This window comes from Festucalex cinctus, chromosome 15, assembly GCF_051991245.1.
Source record: "Festucalex cinctus isolate MCC-2025b chromosome 15, RoL_Fcin_1.0, whole genome shotgun sequence".
NCBI classification, from domain to species: Eukaryota; Metazoa; Chordata; class Actinopteri; order Syngnathiformes; family Syngnathidae; genus Festucalex; species Festucalex cinctus.
This window is the reverse complement of record NC_135425.1, coordinates 25,469,566-25,492,564: the sequence shown is the minus strand read 5'-3', so window position 1 is coordinate 25,492,564 and position 22,999 is coordinate 25,469,566. Positions and strand designations below refer to the sequence as shown.

The window sequence follows — 22,999 nt, the reverse complement described above, 5'->3', positions numbered from 1 at the left end:
CTTGGTCTAGGCCAAAATTTCAGGCTCATACCTTAATAACTGACTAACAAACTAAAAACTAACTAATGATGACCAAAAACTAACTTACTAACTAACGAACTGGGTAGCTAACCAGCAGTAAACAACAGCATCCAGTGTCGAGAAATGCTTACTTAGTTGGTGAAACTTAATTTCCGGATCAACGTGAGCATAACCCTGGTAGTTAGCTAGCTAGTACGATTAAAACAAAGCCTCTGGCCAAGAAACCGGAATTTGGTTATGTTGTGGAGTAATGACGATAAACTAGCTAGCTAGCTAGCTAGCTAACTTACTACGATTAAAAAAAGCCTCTGGCCAAGAAACCGGAATTTGGTTATGTTGTGGAGTAATGACAATAAACTAGCTAGCTAGCTAGCTAGCTAACTTACTACGATTAAAAAAAGCCTCTGGCCAAGAAACCGGAATTTGGTTATGTTGTGGAGTAATGACAATAAACTAGCTAGCTAGCTAGCCAGCCAATCACCCGCAAACAAAACAGCATCTTATATTGAGAGATTTTCATTCAAACCAGAAGGGGAACAATATATATATATATTTTTTTTATTTTATTTTTTTTTTTGCCAAAATTGGTTATGTACTGTTTAACAACTTAATAATCAAACAACCAAACCATTTTTCTTGATGCTGGAAGGGGTTGGGGAAGCTAAAAATGCAGCTTCCCTTGTGTTACGTCCTGGGTTGCAATAGTTTTGGATTTTTCATTGTAGTTTTTATCTCAGTTTTATTTTTATTTATTTTTTTTATTTTGAATTCACTTAGATTTAATTCAATTTCAGAGCGCGTTTTTTTTTTTTTTTTTTTTTTTTTTAAGTTTTTTGAAAATATTTTGTTTCAGTTTTTATATTGGTTTTATTATTAGAATTAGATTTAATATATGCCGTTATTTATCATGTGCAAGATAAAAATAAAAAGGTCACCAAGTATTGTGCAAAAAGTAAAATACAATCATAGTTACTTTTAAGCACCAGTTTCAGTTATTTTTTTAAAAGCATTTTTCATTTTTATTGAGTTTCACCGACATTTTTGTTTTTTGTTTTTGTTTTACAATTTTAGCTGTTTGGTTAGCTTTCACTATAAAATAACCTTAATTTTATGGAAGCATGTTTTCGCCTCGTCATAGCCGAGACACGGCAGCCCACTTGCATGATGGCTCCCGCGCCCGTACCAGCCAACGCCATCCATCAGCCAACGTCACGCCGGCAAACTGTCATTAGTCGAGGCTGCGCATGCGTCAAATTCTCCCATCGCGGACCTTGAACCGCTCTCGTCGTATCGCTCACATCTGGCGCGCATGGCGGGATGGCAACAAATGAACACGCCGTCTGTCAAACTGGCCGGCGTAACACAGTGAGTCAAGAGTGCCTTAACGTGTGTGCGTTTTCCAATTTTTGCGTGAAAGCTCTTATTGTTTAGCAACACATGGCCCCTTCTTGAATTGCTCACACATGTCAAATATTATGTTTCCCCATTGATGGGACACACAAATCTTTCAACTTTTTACAACTAAGTACATATAACTGTAAACCGCCATTTATCGCCGTGGAAACGTTGCTGACTCATTCGCCATAGGTGATCATGTGATGTAGAAAGAACATGAAACATTTTTTTTTTTTATCGTTTTACATCTCCCACACATTTAAACTGATTAAAACACACTTTACACTATAAAACATATTCCTTGAAATGGTGCACCCATGTCCATGAGCACCACCTACAGGACCGGGGTGGAACTCACGTTAAGTAGGATTTTTTTTTTTTTTTTTTTTTTTTATCCATTTAGAATCTATTTAGAATTACTCATCCAATGGATCACTTTGGAGGGAAGTTTTGTTCCAACAAATGAAAAACGTTTGGCTTGCGTGGGAGGAAATAAATCCTCCGCAACAGCAGGGGGCAGCGGTCTAGATTTTCATGCAATCACTGCAGCAGATTCATATGAAGAAATCTTTTCAATCGTAATCCAAATCATTGCTTTCAACAATAAAATGAGCTTAACTCATTCACTCGCCGCCATTTTCACATTTCGCAATCCGGTTCGCTCACGGCTGTTTTTCTGGATTTTGACTGATTTTGCAAGGCCCACAGAATATTGTGTTCTATTGCTATAAAAGCATGGAACCTATCAAAAGATAGATTAAAGTCTCTTCTTTCAGCAGGAAAAAAAAATGTGTTTCTATCTGTTTCCATTTTGCAGCAATTAGCATTAGAAGAGAGCTAAGGTTCATCAGTTTTCACAAATCTATTCAAAATTGATTTTTTTTTTCTACATGGCCCTGGTTGATCTCCTTTGCTCTGCTGCCACCTGCTGGCCGTTTGTGTAATAACTACCATTTCTGCAACTGTTCTTTGCAGTTGAGAGGCTACATCAAAGCCTTCTGTATGCTCTAGCATAAAAAACAAAAATAAAAAAAACGTATAAATACGTCTTTGGGACACTTAGAACATTAAAGAAAAAAACGTATTTACACGTTATTGGGAGCAAATGAGTTAATGAATTATTAAGACAATGCGTGTGTATGCAAGACCATTTCTAGCAGGGCATTAATTTGTCAGAAGCTCCAGTTACGCGCCAGACGCTTTCCAGCGGTTCACCTAATACAACGATCCCTTCTTTGTCACGCTAATTACGGGGGGGGGGGGGGAAATCAACACAAGGAATAACACAAACTGCTTGTGCGTCAAGCGCAATGCAAGCGGTGCGGTTCCGCCTCCAGGTTTGGACCAAATGACCCGGTCTGAACATAAAGCGCGACGTGTTCTGCTGAGCGCGTGCAATGCATGCGGCCAGACGGACGCTCCGGGCGACCGCCGGACCACATCCTGAGCAGCGATATGTGCTCATTTCAACGACCACCGATGTTAAATTAGCCTCTCTCGGAGTACATGTTGATCAAGCCATTGGGTTGGCTTGGTTGGCTTGGGGAGCCGGCGAGGGGGGCAAGGGGGTGTGGCTTATGTCAGGGGTGCTACCGGCGACTTCTGGCTATTCTATCTGATTGAACGCACATGTTTGTGAAGTATGCAGCGCTGTAAACACGCGGGTGGGAAACGACGGCCTCGTTAGTGAACTCTTGAAGAAGGCATGTGAAATGATATAATACTCATTTGCTCCCAATAACGTGTAAATACGTTTTTTTTAATGTTCTAAGTGTCCCAAAGACGTATTTATATGTTTTTTTGGTTTAGTTTTTTTATACTAGAGCATACAGAAGGCTTTGATGCAGCCTCTCAACTGCAACGAACGGTTGCAGAAATGGTAGTTATTACACAAACGGCCAGCAGGTGGCAGCAGAGCAAAGGAGGTCAACCAGGGCCATCTAGAAAAAAATCTAAATTACTTACAATTTTAAATAGATTTGTGAAAACTGATGAAACTTAGCTCTCTTCTAATGCTAATTGCTGCAAAACGGAAACGGATATAAACATACTTTTTTTTTTTCCTGATGAAAGAAGAGACTTTAATCTTTCTTTCGGTAGGTTCCATGTTTTTATAACAATAGAACACAATATTCTGTGGGCCTTGCAAAATCAGTCAAAATCCAGTAAAACAGCCGGGAGCGAACGGGATTGCGAAATGTGAAAATGGATGGGAGTGAATGAGTGAATAATTTCACACATAAGTCGCACCCCCGGCCAAACTATGAAAAAAACTGCGACTTATAATCCGAAAAATACGGTACGTAACATTAAATCCGACGGCTATAACGTTCCAACAATAATGTTAATCCGACCGCTAACTAATGCTGGCTAACTTACTAGCTCATAGCATGGAGTCATAGTAGCCACAGTAATTGTGTGTGAAGTTGTTGTTCATCAAACAGATAATAGAACATTTTATTTGAAGTAAGTCTTAGATCCGAAATGAACATTTTTGTATTTGGTCCAGCAGGCGAGACTGGAACATATGCCCCGTCATTCGCCGCATGCTGGCGGCAATAAATTAGCAACTCGTTGGAAAGCGATCGGTTACGCACACACACAAAAAAAAAAGGTGTACGTCAGAAAACCACGGAATGTGTCAAGACGAGTCCAATCCGAAACGGACATGAAACGGAAACGCTGACGAGACGCGGCGGAAAGAGCGACGGCGTCGGAAAGGTGAGACGCGCGGCCCGTAACGCCTGGCTGAGGTTTGCCCCCCCCCCCCCCCCCCGCGTACGTCGCCTCTCCGTGAACCTGGCCCGACATCTTGAAAAGACATTCGGCGGCGGCGGCGGCGGCCGCGCTCGCCAGCAACAAATATCGAGAACCTCGGAACACGCTCGGCTCGCCGTTTTGTGTCGGCGGCCCCTTCGAATTTCTCGGATCGAAACGTCAGGCGGAGTGTGTTTAAGGTGCACGTGTCGAGGTAGGTGGAGAGCAGCTCTCTAGTTTTCCTTAACCGCTGCTTGCGCCAGACGCGGCAATCCAAAAACGAGCGGTTGTGTTTCAGGGTGGCCTGGCGCCATTGACGCCGACATCGCAGTGGAAGCTACAAGACAGGCAAGAGCACCACGTCAGATCGTTGTTCACACTGGGAGCACTAGTAGCATGCAGGTGTTGCCTAGCATACAGTTTTGCTTCACTAGTAACTAGGGATGAACGAGTATCGATATCGGGTATCAGTATTGGCCGCCCTCTTGTGGCCATTTTACAAATCAGGAACTACAAATTAGAAATGAGAAGAATAGAAAATAGCAATTAATGTCATGCAATTTTAAGTACTGTAAATAAATCTATATTGGGATAAATAGTTTTTTATTTTTTTTGCCTTACTAGAATAAAGTGCAATTTAGGACTGTGCAATTAGTCAAAACTCAACTACGATTAATTTATTCCACAAATCCAAAATCAGCATAATTGTAAAAAATTTTTTAATTTAAAATAACTCACTAATTTAACAAAAATGGAACAAATAATTTTATTTGTCTTAATAATTTTTATGTTTAAACATTTTCTTGTTTTGTACAAAAAAAGTAAACGCTTGTGCAAATTGTGATTTCAATTTTTACCAAAATAATCGTGACGAATATTTTCTTCATAAAAATGTGTCATTGGCGTTTTTAGAGTTACACCCCCACTCTGGAAAAAAAAAGAAGAAAAAAAAAAAACTGAAAAATATATAAGGTCATACTAGTAGTCCAAAAGTGGCACTGGGGGAAAAAAAACAAAAAAACAAAAAAACATTACTAGCAAAACACAGTTGTTGTTCTCATGCTAACACGCTTAATACATGGGCCTTAAAACGCTCCCACATCCTTCCATACGCTCGGCCGAAGCGAAGGGTGGGCTGATCAAAGACATCCAGCTGAGACCTATAGGAGGTTTTGCACTGTACCTCGTTTAGAGCAGGATGCCGAAGGGTTAATAAGCACTTTGTGTACAAAAAAAAAAAAAAAAAAAAGGAAGTCCTTGTGGTTCATTTAACAAGCTTCCTCCGCAGTCTGATGATTGAGTTGCCATGGCGATGGTGAACACGACGACGGCGACGACGACGATGTCCATCAGACTTAAAAAGCTGCGACATCATCGTAGTAGTAGTAGCGGCAGACGTGCGTGCAAGTGAGATCATCCGACGCTCCGACATCATTAGCAGCCAATCACAGATGAAGACAACAACTTGGCAATCTGGGAACTTTCCTCATCTGGACTCGTTTGAGTCGTTTTGTAAATGTTTTCCAGCAGATTTACAATTTCCATTATGATTGAGCGCGCGAGCGAGCGACGGTGTCAGTTTTTGTTGCGAGATGTACTGCGCTTCTCACACGCGCTTCTCACACGCGCGCGCGAAGAGCTGAGGGCTAACAAAAGCCACATGTAAAATTTGCGGACGTTCAAACGTCTGTTTAAATGTTGAAAAAAAATAATAATAAAAATTCAAGCGGGGTTCTTCAATTTTCAATCTGTCCAAATATGGCCAATTTTCCATTTTTTACCACGAAAATTAACTCATTCACTCCCAAAGACGTATTTATACGTTTTTTAGGTTTTTGTTTGCTAGAGTTTTTGTATGAAGGCTTTGATGCAGTTTCTGAAGTGGAAGCTGAAAGCGATGGTAATTATTACAAAAAAAAAAGTGTGCTTCATCTGTTTCATAATAAAACAGATGAAGCACACTTTTTTTTTTTTTTTTTTGTAATAACTACTATCACTTTAAGCGACCACTTCAGGTCAGAAACTGCATCAAAGCCTTCATACAAAAACTCTAGCAAACAAAAACCTAAAAAAGGTATATGTTTTTGGGAGTGAATGAGTTAATACAGGTGGGCTCTCCCCAAATCTGCCCGTTTTTTTTTTTTTTTTTTTTTTTTTTTACGCATTATGGACTAATTAGAAGTGTTGAATATTGCTTAACAACAAACCTGTTAATTCTAAACTGAGACATGTAAAACTGAGGGAGCCGGGCAGCAATATGTTGCCTCACGAAAATCTGGATTTTTGTATATTTTTTTTTAGGCAATAATTAGTGAAAAACATCTGATTATTAGGGGATGTAACGATAACGGCAATATTGTGATATCGCGATATCAAAACTGCCACGATATATTGTCGTCGTCATGTTGTGATATTAAGGTTTATTTCCATTTGTGCAGTTCTAGCACCCTCTGGTGGCTATTTTTTTTTTTTTTTTTTTTTTTAGTGCAATTTAATTTTCACAATGCATGTTTTGGCCCTTCTATGTTTAAAATCCACGCTAGTGCACGTAATATGCGTGTGAACAGAGTCACTATGTGTCGGAACTCAACGTATATATTTTTATATATAATATTTAAAACATTTTTGTAATATTTTCCATTGCTGTAATGTACAAAAGCACGTTATTGTGTGTTTTTTTTTTTTTAATTTAACACTATTTTTACCTTTTTTGTAGGATAGGGGTGTGCCAAAAACAATCGATTCATAAAAGAATCGAGATTCTCATTTATTAATCGAATCGAATTGATATTTAATATCCAAAAATCGATTTTATTTAAATTAGAAATGAAGAAGAAGGGGAAAAGGAAATTGTAGCCCACATGCTGTTTTTGTGGAAAAGGGCACTTACAATACAAAAATTAATAAATGTTTAAATAAATAAAAAAAATTTTTAAAAAAATGTCATTTTTTCTTGCAAAGCAGACTGGAGTAGATCATGACAATTTTTTGCATATCTGTAAATTGAAGCAGAAATCATTTGTCAAATCAAATCATTTTGAATCGAAAATCGTTTGAATCGAGAATCGATTCTGGGTCGAATCGTAGACCAAAAAAATCGTGATCGAATCGAATCAAAGTCAAAGATTCCCAGCCCTACTTTTTTTTGTATCTCGCCAACCTCAACCACAACATCGTGATATGTATCGTATCGCCATCTTCATATCGTATCGTGATGTTTGGATATCGTTACATCCCTAATATATATACATAGAGAGATCTGATAGCTCTCAGACTAGCAGTGCGAAAGGAAAAATTTCCACCTTTGACACGTATTTTTGTCGCATCACTGATGGCTGTAAGGTCGAAACAAAGAGGCCACTTGTGCGTTTGCATGCGCTCGTTTGAGACACTCGGGCGAGGTAGGAGTGATCGACGTCCGTTACCTTTCGACCTTCTTGACCGGTCATCCCAGCCGGGCCGATGATTCCCGAGTCGCCCTTGAAGACAAAAATGTGACACAAAAAAAAGGCAAGAATGCTAAAAATGTTGCACCAATTTTGAGCGAGCAGGACTGTGTGAGGAAGAGGAAGGGTACCTTTTCTCCTTTAGGGGCGGGTCCAGGTGAGATGCCAGGGTCTCCTTTTCGACCCTAAAAGATGAATGATAATCATACGATCTTTGTACTTTTTATTGCTCATTTGAAATGTGCACGATCTTGACAAGATTAGCGAGCAAACTTCACAAGCAAGTAAAACAAAAATGAAGCAACACTTCAAAGTTGCCACCTGGTAACGAGCGTCTGCAACTTACATACGGGAGAACGGCCCCTGCTGTTTACAACTTCATTTCATTTATGAAGTGGGGGGGGGAAAAAAAAAAAAAAAAAAAAAAAAAATCTGGGGTGGAAAGGAAACATAAAACGCGCATACTCATTCGTGCTACGCACCAAAAACAAAGAGACTCCATTAAAATGCTATTTAAAAAAAAAATACTTTTTAGTATTTATATAAGTTTACAATTTAATGGGAATATTTAAAAATATGTTTTTATTTTTGTGATTACTTTTTTTGGTTCTGCTGATTTCATCATTTTATTTTGTTCAAAGATATTTCTTTCTTTATTATGAATTTTGACTGTAAACTTGCACTGGTCTGAATAAAAAAAAATAATAAAAAAAAAGAAGAAGAAACCTACTATACATATAACTTTTCATGTCATTTTACAACAAAAAATGTCATTTTTTTATTATGACTTACTAGGACCAATTCATTTGGTAGTCAAGGAAGCATTTTTTTTATTTTTATTAATAATTCACTTTTTTTTCTTTAAAAAAACAAACAAACTTATTTTTATGTTTTCATTTTACAATGTTTTTATTTATTTATTTATTTTTATTTTGTATTTTTCACCATAATCGAGCAGCCCTAGCATCTTGCGTCTTGCTCGTGCACGTCATTCACTGACGTGTGACGTGTTTGAAATCGATATTGGGGGCCAAAAAAAAAAAAACGGTATCGGAACACTACTTTTTAGTTGATTTTCTTTTGACATTTACTAAATCATGCAATGGAGCATGATTTAGCACCATAAGTGCCTCATTGTAAGTCACGTTAAGAAAAACGTTACCTTGAGCCCGGCTGGTCCAGGTCGGCCAGGGTTGCCATGGGAACCCGGGGGACCCTGTGGGAAAAAACAAAACAAAAAAAAAACACAGCAAAGTGAGTAAAACGCTACAAGCATCGGCATTTTTTGGATTGCAGTTGGTACGAGTACACAAAACAGACGGATGCGTGTTTTTGGGGGGTTTCGCTGTCTGGAGAAAACTTGCCGTTTGAACTCATTTTCCCAGATTGGTGTTGGATGAGGTGCATATGGAAAATGGGGCTCCTCCATATGGATGTGGTTTTCCTGCAGCCTTGCTGCTTCCAACTCCACAACCCCGACACGCATTTGTCAAAAATCTTTAACGAGCACTCCAGATCGCCTCGTCGCAAAACATGTCGGATCGCGCTGCCAAAGTGCGTGCGTGCGTGCGTGCTGCTGTTCGGATCAGCTGTTGCTGTTGTTGTTGTTGTTGTAGTCGCAGAATTTTGGCTCGACGGGAGCTCGTCTCCCGCGTCCAGCGTGACGGGCGGCCGAAAGAGGTGAGACAAAAAAACGATCTGCTTGTCTCGAAATTCAAACACTTTAGTTGACTTTTCATCTTCGCCAGGGAAGTTTTTTTTTTTTTTTTCCCCGCGCTGTGGATCTCTGACCTGGAGCCTTGTTCTCCACGTGGTGGGGCATCTCTCGCCTCGCCCCTCCACCACCGTGTGAGGTTAAGGGTCGGGCGAGTCAGAGAGGGTGGGAAAAACACTTTTAAAAGTCATTCACTCGCCGCCATTTTCACATTTCGCAATCCTGTTCTCTCCCGGCTGTTTTACTGGATTTGGACTGATTTTGCAAGGCCCACAGAATATTGTGTTCTATTGCTATAAAAACATGGAACCTATCAAAAGAAAGATTAAAGTCTCTTCTTTCATCAGGAAAAAAAATATATTTTGATCAGTTTCCTTTTTGCAGAATTAGGGATGTGCGAGTACCGATACCTGGTATCGGTATCGGGCCGATACCAGCCTTTTTTCAAGTACTCGAGTACTTGTGACGCAGACGAGTACAAGCGACCGATGGCAGAGGGGGAAGACGTTAACTCATTTGCTCCCAATAACGTATAAATACGTTTTTTAATGTTCTAAGTGTCCCAAAGACGTATTTATACGGTTTTTTTTGTTTTTGTTTTTTTTTTTTTTTTATGCTAGAGCATGCAGAAGGCTTTGATGCAGCCTCTCAACTGCAAAGAACGGTTGCAGAAATGGTAGTTATTACACAAACGGCCAGCAGGTGGCAGCAGAGCAAAGGAGATCAACCAGGGCCATTTAGAAAAAAAATCTAAATTACTTACAATTTTAAATAGATTTGTGAAAACTGATGAAACTTAGCTCTCTTCTAATGCTAATTGCTGCAAAACGGAAACAGATAGAAACATACTTTTTTTTTTTCCTGATGAAAGAAGAGATTTTAACTTTCTTTTGATAGGTTCCATGATTTTATAGCAATTGAACACAATATTCTGTGGGCCTTGCAAAATCAGTCAAAATCTAGGAAAACAGCCGGGAGCGAAGGGGGTTGATTCTGTGAAAATGGCTGCCAGTGAATGACTTACTGTCTGCAATCAAGAGGACGAACAATTAATTTCATTTGTTTAACGATCGGCGACAAGCTTCTATCCGAGCTCGACACGCCAGCTATTTTCATTCCGGGGATTCTCAAGTTTTTAACGATCCGGCCTGGCTCTCTCGTGGCCCTTTTTCAATCGCCGCGTCGCATGCAGCTGGCCGTGCCCCCGTCCAGACTCTCGACGTGTTTGTGCACGTCCAGACAGTGTTCGCTGGATGTCGTTCGTCCCCAAAAATACACCAACACGCACAGCAGGCATGTTTCAATTACATGTTTCACATTGTGGTTTTGGGGAGTGCACTTGTAGACACGGGCTTGGCGAAGGACGTTTTTTTTTTTAAGTTTTTTTTTAATATTGGTTTTGTTTTTGGGTACAGTAACCTTGCCCGGAACAGGTGTCTAATTAGAGAAGGCGAGGGCGGGGTGCACGCGAGAGGGCCCCCGACCGGCGGCCTCGGCGGCTTTTAACAGGGCGTCGCCGCGGTCCAATCTGCGGTCCCGGGCCAAAATCGGACTCGTTTAAGAAGTATCGCGCTTTAACTTTGGCGTCACGGCAACGGCAACGTCACTCTCAGGTATAAAAATACCGAGCAAAATGGCAGCTTGATGCCATATGCGCAAAGTAGAAAACGCGAGTTACGGTTTGGGCGCGTGACTTCAGGTCCCCAACATAAGAATTATTTCTGACGAAAGCTCGGCGATGGGCGTCAACTCGCGTCGGACTTTGAAGAGCACGCTCGTAAAAAAAAAAGAAAAAAAAAGAAAAGAAAAAAAAAGACACTTTAATATACAGTCTCCGTCGAAACGCATTTAGTTCATGTTGAGCCAAGATGGGAGCCGGAGGGGATGATTTCAAAAAGCCTCGTTTCCAAAAGGCGGGACGGTAAAGTCCGTTTTAGTTGGATACGCTCACATTTTTTTCACAGCTGAAATCGGCCCAGACTGCATCAATGGCACTACTGAAATCCGACACTCATTCGAGATCCGGGACTCTCCCAAATATGGACAAGGAAGTTAACTCCAAATTTGGCCGATGGAATGCATAATTTTGGGTTCAATTGTTAGGAATGCTGAAGCATTCCCATATATGTTATTATGATTTTTATTCACCACACTTTTTTTTCCGTGCAATAACTCCCACACAATCCGATTTACACTGTTCAAATTCCGACTTTATTCAAACATTCACGCCTCCCGGGGTATCTATCGTCTGATTCCACTTTGCTTACAGTATTTGCACAATTTAGCGTTAATTTTCCTCATTCATTTTGAATGGTACAGACACTCACTTTCCACACCCACTTCCATACGTTTAACTTATCGTCAATACCAGGTATCGGATACTGCTCGGTGGCATAGTTGGTAAAGTGCATTGTCCAGTAACTGCTTTACTACTACTACTTTATTTCATATGCATTCAAATCTTATCATTTACCTAATTAGCATTGAGCTTTCAGCATTCCCAAACAATTTCTCCAAAAATTGCACTTAGTCTAGTTGTTTAAGACAGCCCATCCAAAATAATAGTTGTCAAAAAGAAAGAAAAAAAAAAGCACCGGACAAAATTAAATCGACAAAAATAATCGTAATAATAATAATAATAATAATAATAATAATAACGTTTTTATTATTATTTTCTGCTAAATTTAAGAAAACTTGTCATTTTACTCAACTATACAGAGTAAATTCTGTAGAATAAATTTGACTCTAAACACACTTTATTTGGTTCCACTCTAAACAGAAAAAAAATTACACTTAGCAGTATTTTTAGTGTGTAGAAGATAATTTGCCTATGCCAAAAAAAACAAAAACAGCAACAAAAAAACAACTATTAAATGGATACTCGACTCATTGAGACATTTTCAGCAGTAGAAAGTTAAAATTTTGGATGAATTTGATAACTTCAAAATTTTTCATGTTCAATTAATACCTTTAAAAAGTAATTTTTCGACTTGCCGTCGACTGATGATGACATCAGATGCTCTGAGAAGTAGGTCATGGCCAATCATGGCTCACCTGTTTGGTCTCTGGGTTTGGTCAGTAAACTGAGCCATGATTGGTCGTTATCTACTTCCTCAGCACAGGTGATGTCATCATTAGTCGACAGCAAGTAGAAAAAAAAAACTTTTTAAAGGTATTAATTGTACATGAAGAATAATGAAGTTACCACATTAATAATAAACAAAAAATTAACTTTTTTTTACTGTATCCTTTTAAATATTTTTCACTCAGAAATTCTAAGTAAATTTTGCAAGGAGAGATTTTGACATCCATTTTCTTAACCGCTTGCTCCTCACAAGGTTCGCGGGGGTGCTGGAGCCTATCTCAGCTGGCTTCGGGCAGTAGGCGGACGACAGCCTGAACAGGTTGCCAACCAATTGCAGTTACTTATTAATTATTTTAAAGTGACGCAAGTGTTGGGAACGAACAAATTCCCGACCTTCAGCTTGGGTGACTGCCACTCTACCACCTGAGCTATGCCACTCCAGCTGTTTGCTTTTATCCAAAAGGAAGACCAAAAACATCATCTCTTGAAGCTGACACACAGGAGGACCTGCACGGCTCAGGGGGTAGATTAGCTGACTCCCAACCTGAAGTTGTGGGTTTGTTCCTCAACCCTTCAGTGACTTTTATTTTGAAATGGACTCTCTTCCAAGTGTGTGCACATACCTATAAATAGCAAAATCAGAGAATTGCCGCCTTTTTTCAATATTTGCCCAGCTACGTGCGCGAGCTATAAATATTGAACAAAAAGTGGCGAGGCAAAAAAGTTGAATGTTACGGCGAGGAGAGTAATAACTGTCTTCGGTTTTCGGTCTTCGCAGGCGTCCACTCGCACCTGCCTGCCACCGGCGCCGCGGCGGTCACACGCCCCTCAAGACGGACGCGTCTGTGCGGAAGAGCGTCTCGCACTCACGTGTGGGGGATCAGAGGTCAAGGTTCGCGGGTGTTGCCTGGCTGGGCTCAATAATGGCGCTCTGTGTGTCGTCACGCCGAGCTTCCCGTAATCCGAGGTTATGGAAGGTTATGCGGGTGGAGGGGGGGGGGGCATGTCGGCAGGATTTCAGTGGGAACCCCAACCACCACCAATATAGTGCAGATTTTTCCAAGTGATCACTTTTTTTTTAATGGGTTTTCAGAATAAGTTTGAATTTAGAGGCAGAGAAGATCCCCAACTAAACTCCAGTAAGTTGTTCCGCCAGATGACAGAGAAAATAATTTGTATATCAGTTTAACCGTTACTATGATTATGTTACTATGTATGTTCAGTTAACTCATTTACTCCCAATAACGTAAAAATACGTTGTTTTTTTTAATGTTCTAAGTGTCCCAAAGACGTAAACAACAACAACCCGCTAAAACAGTCTTAGCTTAGATTAGCTTAGATTGCGTTAGCAACTTAGCATGATGCGCAACAAACATTAACTCATTTGCTCCCAATAACGTGTAAATATGTTTTTTTTATGTTCTAAGTGTCCCAAAGACGTATTTATACGTTTTTTTTTTATTTAGTTTTTTTTTTATGCTAGAGCATACAGAAGGCTTTGATGCAGCCTCTCAACTGCAAAGAACGGTTGCAGAAATGGTAGTTATTACACAAACGGCCAGCAGGTGGCAGCAGAACAAAGGAGATCAACCAGGGCCATCTAGAAAAAAATAATTTTAAATAGATTTGTGAAAACTGATGAAACTTAGCTCTCTTCTAATGCTAATTGCTGCAAAACGGAAACAGATAGAAACATACTTTTTTTTTTTTTCCTTATGAAAGAAAAGACTTTAATTGCTTTTATAGCAATAGAACACAATATTCTGTGGGCCTTGCAAAATCAGTCAAAATCCAGTAAAACAGCCGGGAGCGAAGGGGATTGCGAAATGTGAAAATGGCGGCGAGTGAATGAGTTAACAACATTTACGCTAATTTCTGTTAGGCCTATCTCTGATTTGCCATATTATACATTAGCAATAGCATTAAGCTAACATTGTTCACGAGCTAAAATTATATTGACAAAATCTATTTCTGACTTCTCCATAACTCAGAGGCACAATTCTTGACATGTGGATGTTTTAATTTTAATTTTAATTTCCCCAAATCCACCCACGCGATGGATACGGCGCGATCGCAACTATACACAGGATGGGAAATTGTTGCCGTTTAAATTAGAGCCAGACGGGGGACCACCACTCATCTCTAGACGTTGGGGGGTCTTAAATAAATGCAAGCGGAAGAACATAGAATGAAGGGAGGACATTTAGCAGAATTTATAGAAACTAATTAACTTGCTTTGAACAATTTACATTTCTGGTGCTTATCTGAATAAACTTGTGTCAGTATTGCGAAACAGGCGTCCATTTTGCCCCATTTGCCTTCATTTCGCCCAATGAATAATTTCACTGAAGGTATATACAGAAGGTGGGTATCCATAAACAATTTCCAAATTAGGTTTGTTTGGCCTTGGCAGAGTTCTGCGTTCTACTGAAGGCCAAAAAGGCCAAAAAAAAAAAAAAAAGGCCTTCCAGCTCTCTGCAGATGTTGAACAGTACAGCTGTGGCTGATGCAAATAAATAAACAGGCTGATTATTACACGCCTGCAAAAAATTATACGGCAATCGTTTGACATTTTGGAGTCAAACCAGATTCACCGGTCAGCCGGACGAGGTCCTTTTTCTCGACATCTTTGGTCTGCCTGCACCAGAGTTGGATGACTGCGCTCACGTCTGATAGGAAAAAAACGACAAGCGTGTCCCAAGTTGCTGTGAACTTCCACAACGGCGCAAGAGGAAAGCGGAAGAGACAAAACCAGCTGAGAGCTCACACAATTGTGATTAGTGTTCATCTTGTCTGACATTTTTAAATTTCGTTTCAGTTTTAGTCCAATTTCAGTCACACTTGTTAGTCAACCTCAGCCCATTTTTATTTACCGGCAGTCTATTTTTAGTCGACTATAAATCGAACATTTTAGTCTTTATTTTAGTCCAAGAAAACCGAATTTTATACATCTAGTTTGAGTCAACAAAAACTGTCAACGTTTTAGTCAGGACAACCATTTTTCCCCTGTATATTTTTGTTGTTGTCAGCAGATTATATTGAACCTAAAATCATTTCACATTAAATTTTTTTTATCTATTTTTGATGAAAAACAACTTGACACACAATTACAGTGGCTACTATGGCGTCATGCTATGAGCTAGCAAGTTAGCCAGGATTAGTTAGCAGTCACATTATTGTTGGACCATTATAGATGTTGGATTAATGTAAAATTATAACTATAATTTACTTATATATTTATTTATTTATTTTTTATTTTTTTTAAACCTTTCACCATGAATCTACCTCCTGTCTGTCACAGTAGGGGTGGGGGGGGAAAAAAAATCGATATCGCAATTGTTGCGCTCTATGTTGCAATAAATTATCGATACACTGACAGCGGATATCGATGTCATGTGTCCAATTGTGCAGTGTTATGTTATAAATGTTTATGCACTTTAATTGGTCTCACTTTACAATGTTTATAGTTAAAAGGCGAAGAGGCAGTGAGGCACAATGTAGAAACTTTTTGGCATTAAATAAATGCATAATTTTCCTTTTTATGGGCATTTGTTTGGCTTTTTCAGTCACATATCGTGATAGATTGCTAAAAAAATGTTTTTTGAAAATATATCAAAAATCGTGTATCGTCATATTATCGATATCATGAGTCAAATATTGTCACAGTATTGAATCGTGACATGAATACATGACAGTGTCACAGACGTGACAGATTAGCATAGACGATATTTTACAAAACCATATAATTTTTTGTCTTGTTTTTGTTCATGAACTAAAATGTCCATGGATTTGAGTCCAGTTTTTGTTAAGTTAAGGACATTTTGGTCGCGTTTTCATTAGTCGACGAAAATGCAGACACCCTGTTATTGTTTATTAATGATGGTTTTATTGCAGTCTAGTCTAGTTTTAGTCCGGTGAAAAATGTGTTAACATTATTTTTTTGTTTAATTTTTGTTGACAAAATGAACACTTAGTTGTGATGACAACTTTTTTTTTTACTGCCAGGCTGAAAAATGCCTTTTTCATCAGTCCACATGGTTGCAAAGGGATGAACAATTTCCAGGAAAGTTTTCAATACATTTCTATTTAACTGTCTATCAAGAACCATTTTTCTTCTAGTTTATTCCCATAATTTCCTGTTAAATATCACTGAACTTTAAACCTTTAAAAATTGCCCCCCCCCCCCCCCCCCAAAAAAAAAAAAAAAAAAAAAAAAAAAAAAAGAGGCTGAGGCAGCAGCGAAAAGTCCAACGCGGCCAACCATGTGTTCTCTGTCTGTTTACAGTGCTTTTATTAGGCATCCTGTGGCACAGGCAAGCTTTTGAAAGGCCGTCTTTATAGGAGCTTTCCTGTTTATGCTTAGGGGTGGGAGGTCAGCGCTCGCAGCCCCGTGCTGAATATGGTCGATCTGGAAAAAAAAACTTGTGTCGTGTGTGTGTGAGAGCGCGAGTGTGTCAGCTGCGAGGGACGTGTGTAGATTTTGGGCTTTTGCGGGTTATTATTATCATAACTCCAAAGACTAATTATGGAACCTGGGTCTTTAACTTCCGAGACGAGAGCCCCCCCCCCGGACAGAGGCCTCTCTGTCACCGCCCCGTTATCGAAGCATCAGTCAACATGTACACGTGGACGGCGCGCAAACACATTCAGACGTAAAGGATAGCTCCGATAGCATATTATAGGAAAATGATTTGTACGCACATTTCCACAGTCAGGCTGAAGTCGCTCCTTATGAACGTTTGACTGCTTTTCCTGTTCAATAAACGGCCGCAAGTGCTTTGCGATGGCGTTACAGTACCGACACTGTCAAACACTATCACGTCAAAGTCAAAAAAACAAGATGAGCTACAATGTTAGCAAGCTAACCGTTTTATTCGAATGTTTGGTTCAAGCGGTGCTTCTCAAATAGTGGCCCCTCCCCCACCCAGGGGGGCGTGAGGCTCCATCAAGGGGGGCGCGTTTGACCTCGGGGAACATGCTTTTTAATTTTTAATTTTATTTTTTATTTTTTTTTACTGTCCCAGAATAAAGTGCAATTGCACCTCCACTACATTAGGGGGCAGTGGCGCTCTCATTATTGGCAGAGTGTGCGCAGGGAGCATTCGCTCGGTGGTGTAGGGGTTTTGTTTTATTGACAAATTATTTTATATATTTTTGTTTTATTTACAAATTATTTTATATATTTTTGTTTTATTGACAAATTATTTTATATATTTTTGTTTTATTTACAAATTATTTTATATATTTTTGTTTTATTGACAAATTATTTTATATATTTTTGTTTTATTTACAAATTATTTTATATATTTTTGTTTTATTGACAAATTATTTTATATATTTTGTTTTATTTACAAATTATTTTACTTTTTTTTTTTTTTTTTTATTTACAGGGAGTAAGATGCCAGAGATATTTGCACTTTTATTCTTTGCACACAATGCCTAACCGATACCAGCCTTTTTTCAAGTACTCGAGTACTCGTGACGCAGACGAGTACAAGCGACCGAAGACGTGAAGTGAGTCCTCCTTGCCTGTAAGTGGCGCTAGCTTGCAGCAGTTTTTCACCAAAACTTCACCGGTTTGGAAACACTTCAAAATTGTGAACCTTAAACTAAAAAGAGCATTTTTGTGTTTTATTTTGAGCGTTAAGACTATTGAAGAGTGACTGTGTTGGTCAAAATTAAAGGAAATATATTTGTTTAAAAATATATTTTAGTGATTTTTTTTGGTCAAAATGTACTATATGTATCGGTCTGAAAAAAAGTGGTATCGAACATCCCTAATTTTAATTCATTATCTGTGATAATAATAATCGGATTATGTGCACCAATATTGGGTATTTTGACGAATATAGTAACGGCCTTTTTTTCTTTGAAAATCTAACAGCTGATATAAGGCAAATCTAAAACTATTCATTTAAATTTTCAGTTACCTTTATAAGAGATGCTGAAAAAACGGCCCTGAAAAAAAAATATCGGTCTATCTCTAGTGGGGAAAAAAAAGAAAAAACAAAGACCAGGACTCACCCGAGCGCCCCTTTTGCCCGACAGGCCTGGCTTCCCTGGAGGTCCTTGAAGTCCCTGCAAGAACAAGAACAAAATGCAGTCAGTGTTTTGGCTGCACTCCATATTCGTACGTGCGCATGCACTCAATCAAACATCAGATCATGAAACGTTTCAGATAATTCCTCGAACAGGTGATGAGAGCTGAGGCATACCCGCCGGGCAACTCGGAGTCAGCACGTCAGGAAACGCTAACAACAACAAGCCATTTCCTGTGCTACTGAATGCCCCGGTTGTGCTTTATTGTGCGCAATCATTTTCTTTTAATCAAAAGAGGAGAGGGGAAAAGTCAAGAAAAACAACAACAACAAGCTCTGAATGTTAGCTTCTATATCACTTTTTTTTTTTTTTAATGAAGGCTCAGTGCAAACTTGCCAGGAAATCTCGGCGAAGATGAAAAAGAAGCCAATTTGAAGACTTTCAAACAATACGGAAGCCTCTCGCCTTGCAATCATAACTTCTTCCCATGTCTGGAATGTGTCTTTTTTTTTTTTTTTTTTTTTTTTCCCGCTTCCTGTCACTCGGATGTGTTCTAATTGCTCCCCAACTCTGACGTCTTGACCTCCAGGCTTGAGACCACCCCTATTAGCGCAGTGTGCTCTTTTGGTGGCCTCGGGACCTGTTGGCGTCGTCGACGCGCGCGCCCCTGTCAGTCTTGGCGCTCTCGAGAACCCTCCCCATGATTTGACTTAACCCAACACTACTGCTGGAAACTGACGCCTTGTCCTCCTTTCTTCTTAACTCATTTGCTCCCAATAACGTGTAAATACGTTTTTTTTTATGTTTTAAGTGTCCCAAAGACGTATTTATACGTTTTTGTTCTTTTTTATGCTAAAGCATACAGAAGGCTTTGATGCAGCCTTTTATTTTCTTTTCTTCCTCTGAATGTTAACTACTGTTTGTTGATGCGTATGTGTTGTCTTTCCTTGTGTGTTAAAGGACATTGAGTTGCCTTGTGTATGAAATGTGCTATACAAATAAACTTGCCTTGCCTTGCGAGGAAAAGGGCCGAGGCCACCCCAAAATATTGAAAATCCTAAACTAGCTACTGCATTTGGCTTTTCACCTTTAACACATAGTTTTGGTAACTAAAAAATAGAAATAATAATCGATACCTTGATTTATTGTTTTCAGTGTTTTTAATACATTAAAGTTAAATTTGCTTTCTGTATGTGGCCCTCAAATTAAAAGGTTTTAATACCCCTGCCATGCCGTCGTGCCTCAACAGGATACAAAATCGTAAAACAAGATCAGTGACCCGAATCTGAATCTTTGGCCAAAGTTCATATGACACTCAATTTAAATTGAGTCACTTGTGGCCGCTTGTTTACACAACAACAGCAAATTTGAGGAAAAGTTCTTAATAATACCAGGGCTGGTCTGGCCATCGGGCAAAAAACGTATTAATACGTCTTTGGGACACTTAGAACATAAAATAAATTTTTTAAAAAAACGTATTTATACGCTATTGGGAGCAAATGAGTTAATACTAACCTTGGGTAACAACTGCCAGAAACAATATTCTTCTTTGGATACACACAATCAAATGCAATTCCATGATGCATACGAGTTGGTTTCACAGCTTAAGGTTTAAACGCAACAAATCCAACTGCTCAACCAACGAGCAAAACGACGGTCACAAATTTACACGCAATTGCACAATTATTTAACCCTGAAACGGGATCAGCTATGACCCGAGGTGAAACTGCAACAACTATGAAAAAGGTGCAAACTCATTTGTCTGCCTCGGTATTCGTACTCTTAGTGAGACGAGTCTCTTCCTACCTTTCCCGCTTCCATTTAGAAGCTAAATGACCGTGTTTACCAACTGCCCTGACCCCCCCACCCGACCCGGCTTTGAAGATAGGCCATGTGACCTCCACCAGCCCCCCTATGACAGAGGAATCTGGTGCGAAGACGGCAAGGCGCCAGACCTGACACGTTACGGCCAACCTGAAGGGTTCGAGGAAGTTGAAAAGAGCGGGAGAGGATTTCGAACCTGTTTGGGGAAAAAAAAAAAATGGGGCAAGGGCTGCCGACATTCATCTCCATAAGCTAGCTATGATTTAAAGGCACACGGCACAAGAACCAGAAAGACTCGGCTGGACTACAAATCATCAAAACAATCGAGCCAGCATTTTGCGCTGAAATCCGGACATAAGCCTCTTACCGCAGGGCCAGGTTCTCCTTTTAGTCCGACAGGTCCGGCTAGCAGGGAGAACCGAGTAGGTTCCACCTCCCAGGTCTGGAAGGCGTCGGTAGCGGGTGACGTGACAAGGTTGTACCGAGGCGTGGTAGCACGCGGGGTGACCGGGGCCTTGGCGGTCCTGGCTTGCTTGGTTGGCTTGACGACCGCTTTTGCGTCGGGCTTGGCGGTTTTAGCAAACGTTTTAGAGATGGTCGGTTTTGAAGGGCTCACTTTTGATACCACGGGTTTCGAGGGAAACTCTTTGACGGAATTGAGCTTGGGCTTTGAGACGGTGGCTTTGGATGGTACCACTTTGGGCTTAGCGGGGGTTTTCTTAGCTGCGGTCGGCTGCGGTTTCTTTAGAGCCGGAGCCTGATCTGATAAAGCGGAGTCAAGTTTTTTCTTGGAAGGATTTGGGCTTGTAGTTGCCGCGGGAGTGGGCTTCTTCTTTTCTGTTACCGCAGTCGCCTTGTTTTGAGAACTGGGCTTGGGAGAAGTGAGTCCGGGGGTTGTCGGACTCGTAGTTTTAGCGGCGGACGGTCTCGCGGCGGGCGGTTTGGTCGGGGCCGCTGTGGTCCTGAGCGGAGCCGTGACGGTTTCGGTTCGGAACTCGGTCGGAGGAGAGGCGAAGCCGAGCTGAGCGGTGACTGGCATAGCGGTCCTCGGCGAAGGCGTGGGAGTGGTCCCGAGGGTGGGCTTCATGACACGGGTGGGGGCTACGTGTCTGACAGCAGAGGCGGCGGCCGCAACACTCCGGGCGAGGCTCCGCCCGATGGCCTTCCTGGTGATCAGGCTACCACGTCTGGGGGCGGCTGTGGACGTCGCGTTGATCTGTCGCGGTAAAACGGGCAGCAAGGGCGCGAGATTCGGCCTGTACGTGTCGGCTTCCCTGCACTGTTTCTTAATGTACTTGCAGTAGTTGTGAGCTGCCTGGGCCGACGGGATCAGGTCAAACTGGCAGATGGCGCCTTCAAAGTGAGCCCAAGCTTGTTGGCTCGAGCGGCCCAGCAGGAAGGAGTCCTCGTGCTCCGGGGCCAGTCCCTCCTCCCCGTCCCAGCCAAAGTCCACATGAACGCTCTGCTCTCCGCAGGAGGCATATAGAGTCACTTTCTGTCCTTTAATTCCCACCGCCAGCTGGTGCCACTGGCCATCGTGGGCCTCGTAGGGCAGCGCCACCGACGAGTTGGGCCCCGTGTGGAGGACCAGGCTGCCCGGTACGAGCTGCAGGCCGAGGAGAAGCTTCTTCTTCTTCTCCGAGAGCAGGGTGAAGAGGAAGGCGCTGTTGACTCTGTGCGATCGCACGCTCAGGACCAGCGCCGCGTCGGTCCAGACGGCCGTCGGCCAGATGGAGCGCAGCGGACCCTCGATGTGCGCCAGTTGGCTGAGGATGATTCCGGATTTGAAGGGAATGACCCCGGCTGGTACGGCGCGTGACGGCTTGTCTCCCTTAAGCCCCAACTTCTGGAGGATGTCCACATCTGCGGCGACGGGAAAAAGCGGTGTTAGAGACACAGAACAAAAACTGGACAAAAGTGAAAAACAACGCCTATACGATGAATCGCTGCTTGCTTATCACACGGGTTAACATCACAGTTAAAAATCTACGATATACTGTATATACCATATTAACTCATTCTAACCCAAAGACGTGTAAATACGTTTTAATTATACTTTGTCCTTCACTCCCAAAAACGTATTTATACATTTTTTGTTTGTTTGTTTGTTTGTTTTTGCAAGAGTATACAGAAGGCTTTGACGCAGCTTCTGACATGAAGAGGCGGCTTAAAGCAATGATACAAAAAACAGCCAGAAGATGGCAGCAGAGTATAAGAGATCAGCCAGGGCCATGTTGCAACAAGCTCCTTTTGACAGTGTTTTCAACAGGAATGTGAATAATGATGAAAGCTATATTCTAATGCTAATTGCTGCTCACTGAAAATGGCTGGGAGTGAATGAGTTAAATAGCATTTTTTTTAAATATACTTTAAAGGTCCAGTATGACGGTTTCACTCAGGAAAATGCACTTTTTAAATACAGGATGTACACACTTTAACTTTCTTTCAGTCTACACATCTGGGTTTATGTTCATCTTTGGCGGTGATTTTATCCTAAACCCGCACCCACCCCAGCCTGTATTTTGTCATTTTGTGTTTGTTTTGTAAACGCACGGATTCTTTTTTTTTCTCACTCACTCACTCACTCACAGAAGCTTACGTGCGTGAATGAGTGAGTGAAGAAAAAAAAAAATCCGTGCCTGCTTTCAAATTGCCGCGGGAGTGACGTCACGCAAAACAACACACGTACAAGATATCGTGTCTCGCTACCTTGTACGG

General features: G+C 40.9%; 1 protein-coding gene across 2 annotated transcripts in view; it reads right to left on the bottom strand.

Annotated features, from left to right (window-relative positions):
- Window positions 1–22,999, bottom strand: part of LOC144002885 (uncharacterized) — a 72,862-nt gene that overhangs the window by 42,514 nt on the left and 7,349 nt on the right. For both annotated transcript variants that reach the window (XM_077498554.1, XM_077498555.1), the window contains exons 3-7: window positions 20,649–22,144; window positions 18,443–18,496; window positions 8,782–8,835; window positions 7,751–7,804; window positions 7,599–7,652 (exon numbers count right to left, since the gene is read on the bottom strand). In XM_077498554.1, the coding sequence (XP_077354680.1) occupies window positions 7,599–7,652; window positions 7,751–7,804; window positions 8,782–8,835; window positions 18,443–18,496; window positions 20,649–22,144 (1,712 nt within the window). The remainder of the gene's footprint in view (window positions 1–7,598; window positions 7,653–7,750; window positions 7,805–8,781; window positions 8,836–18,442; window positions 18,497–20,648; window positions 22,145–22,999) is intronic.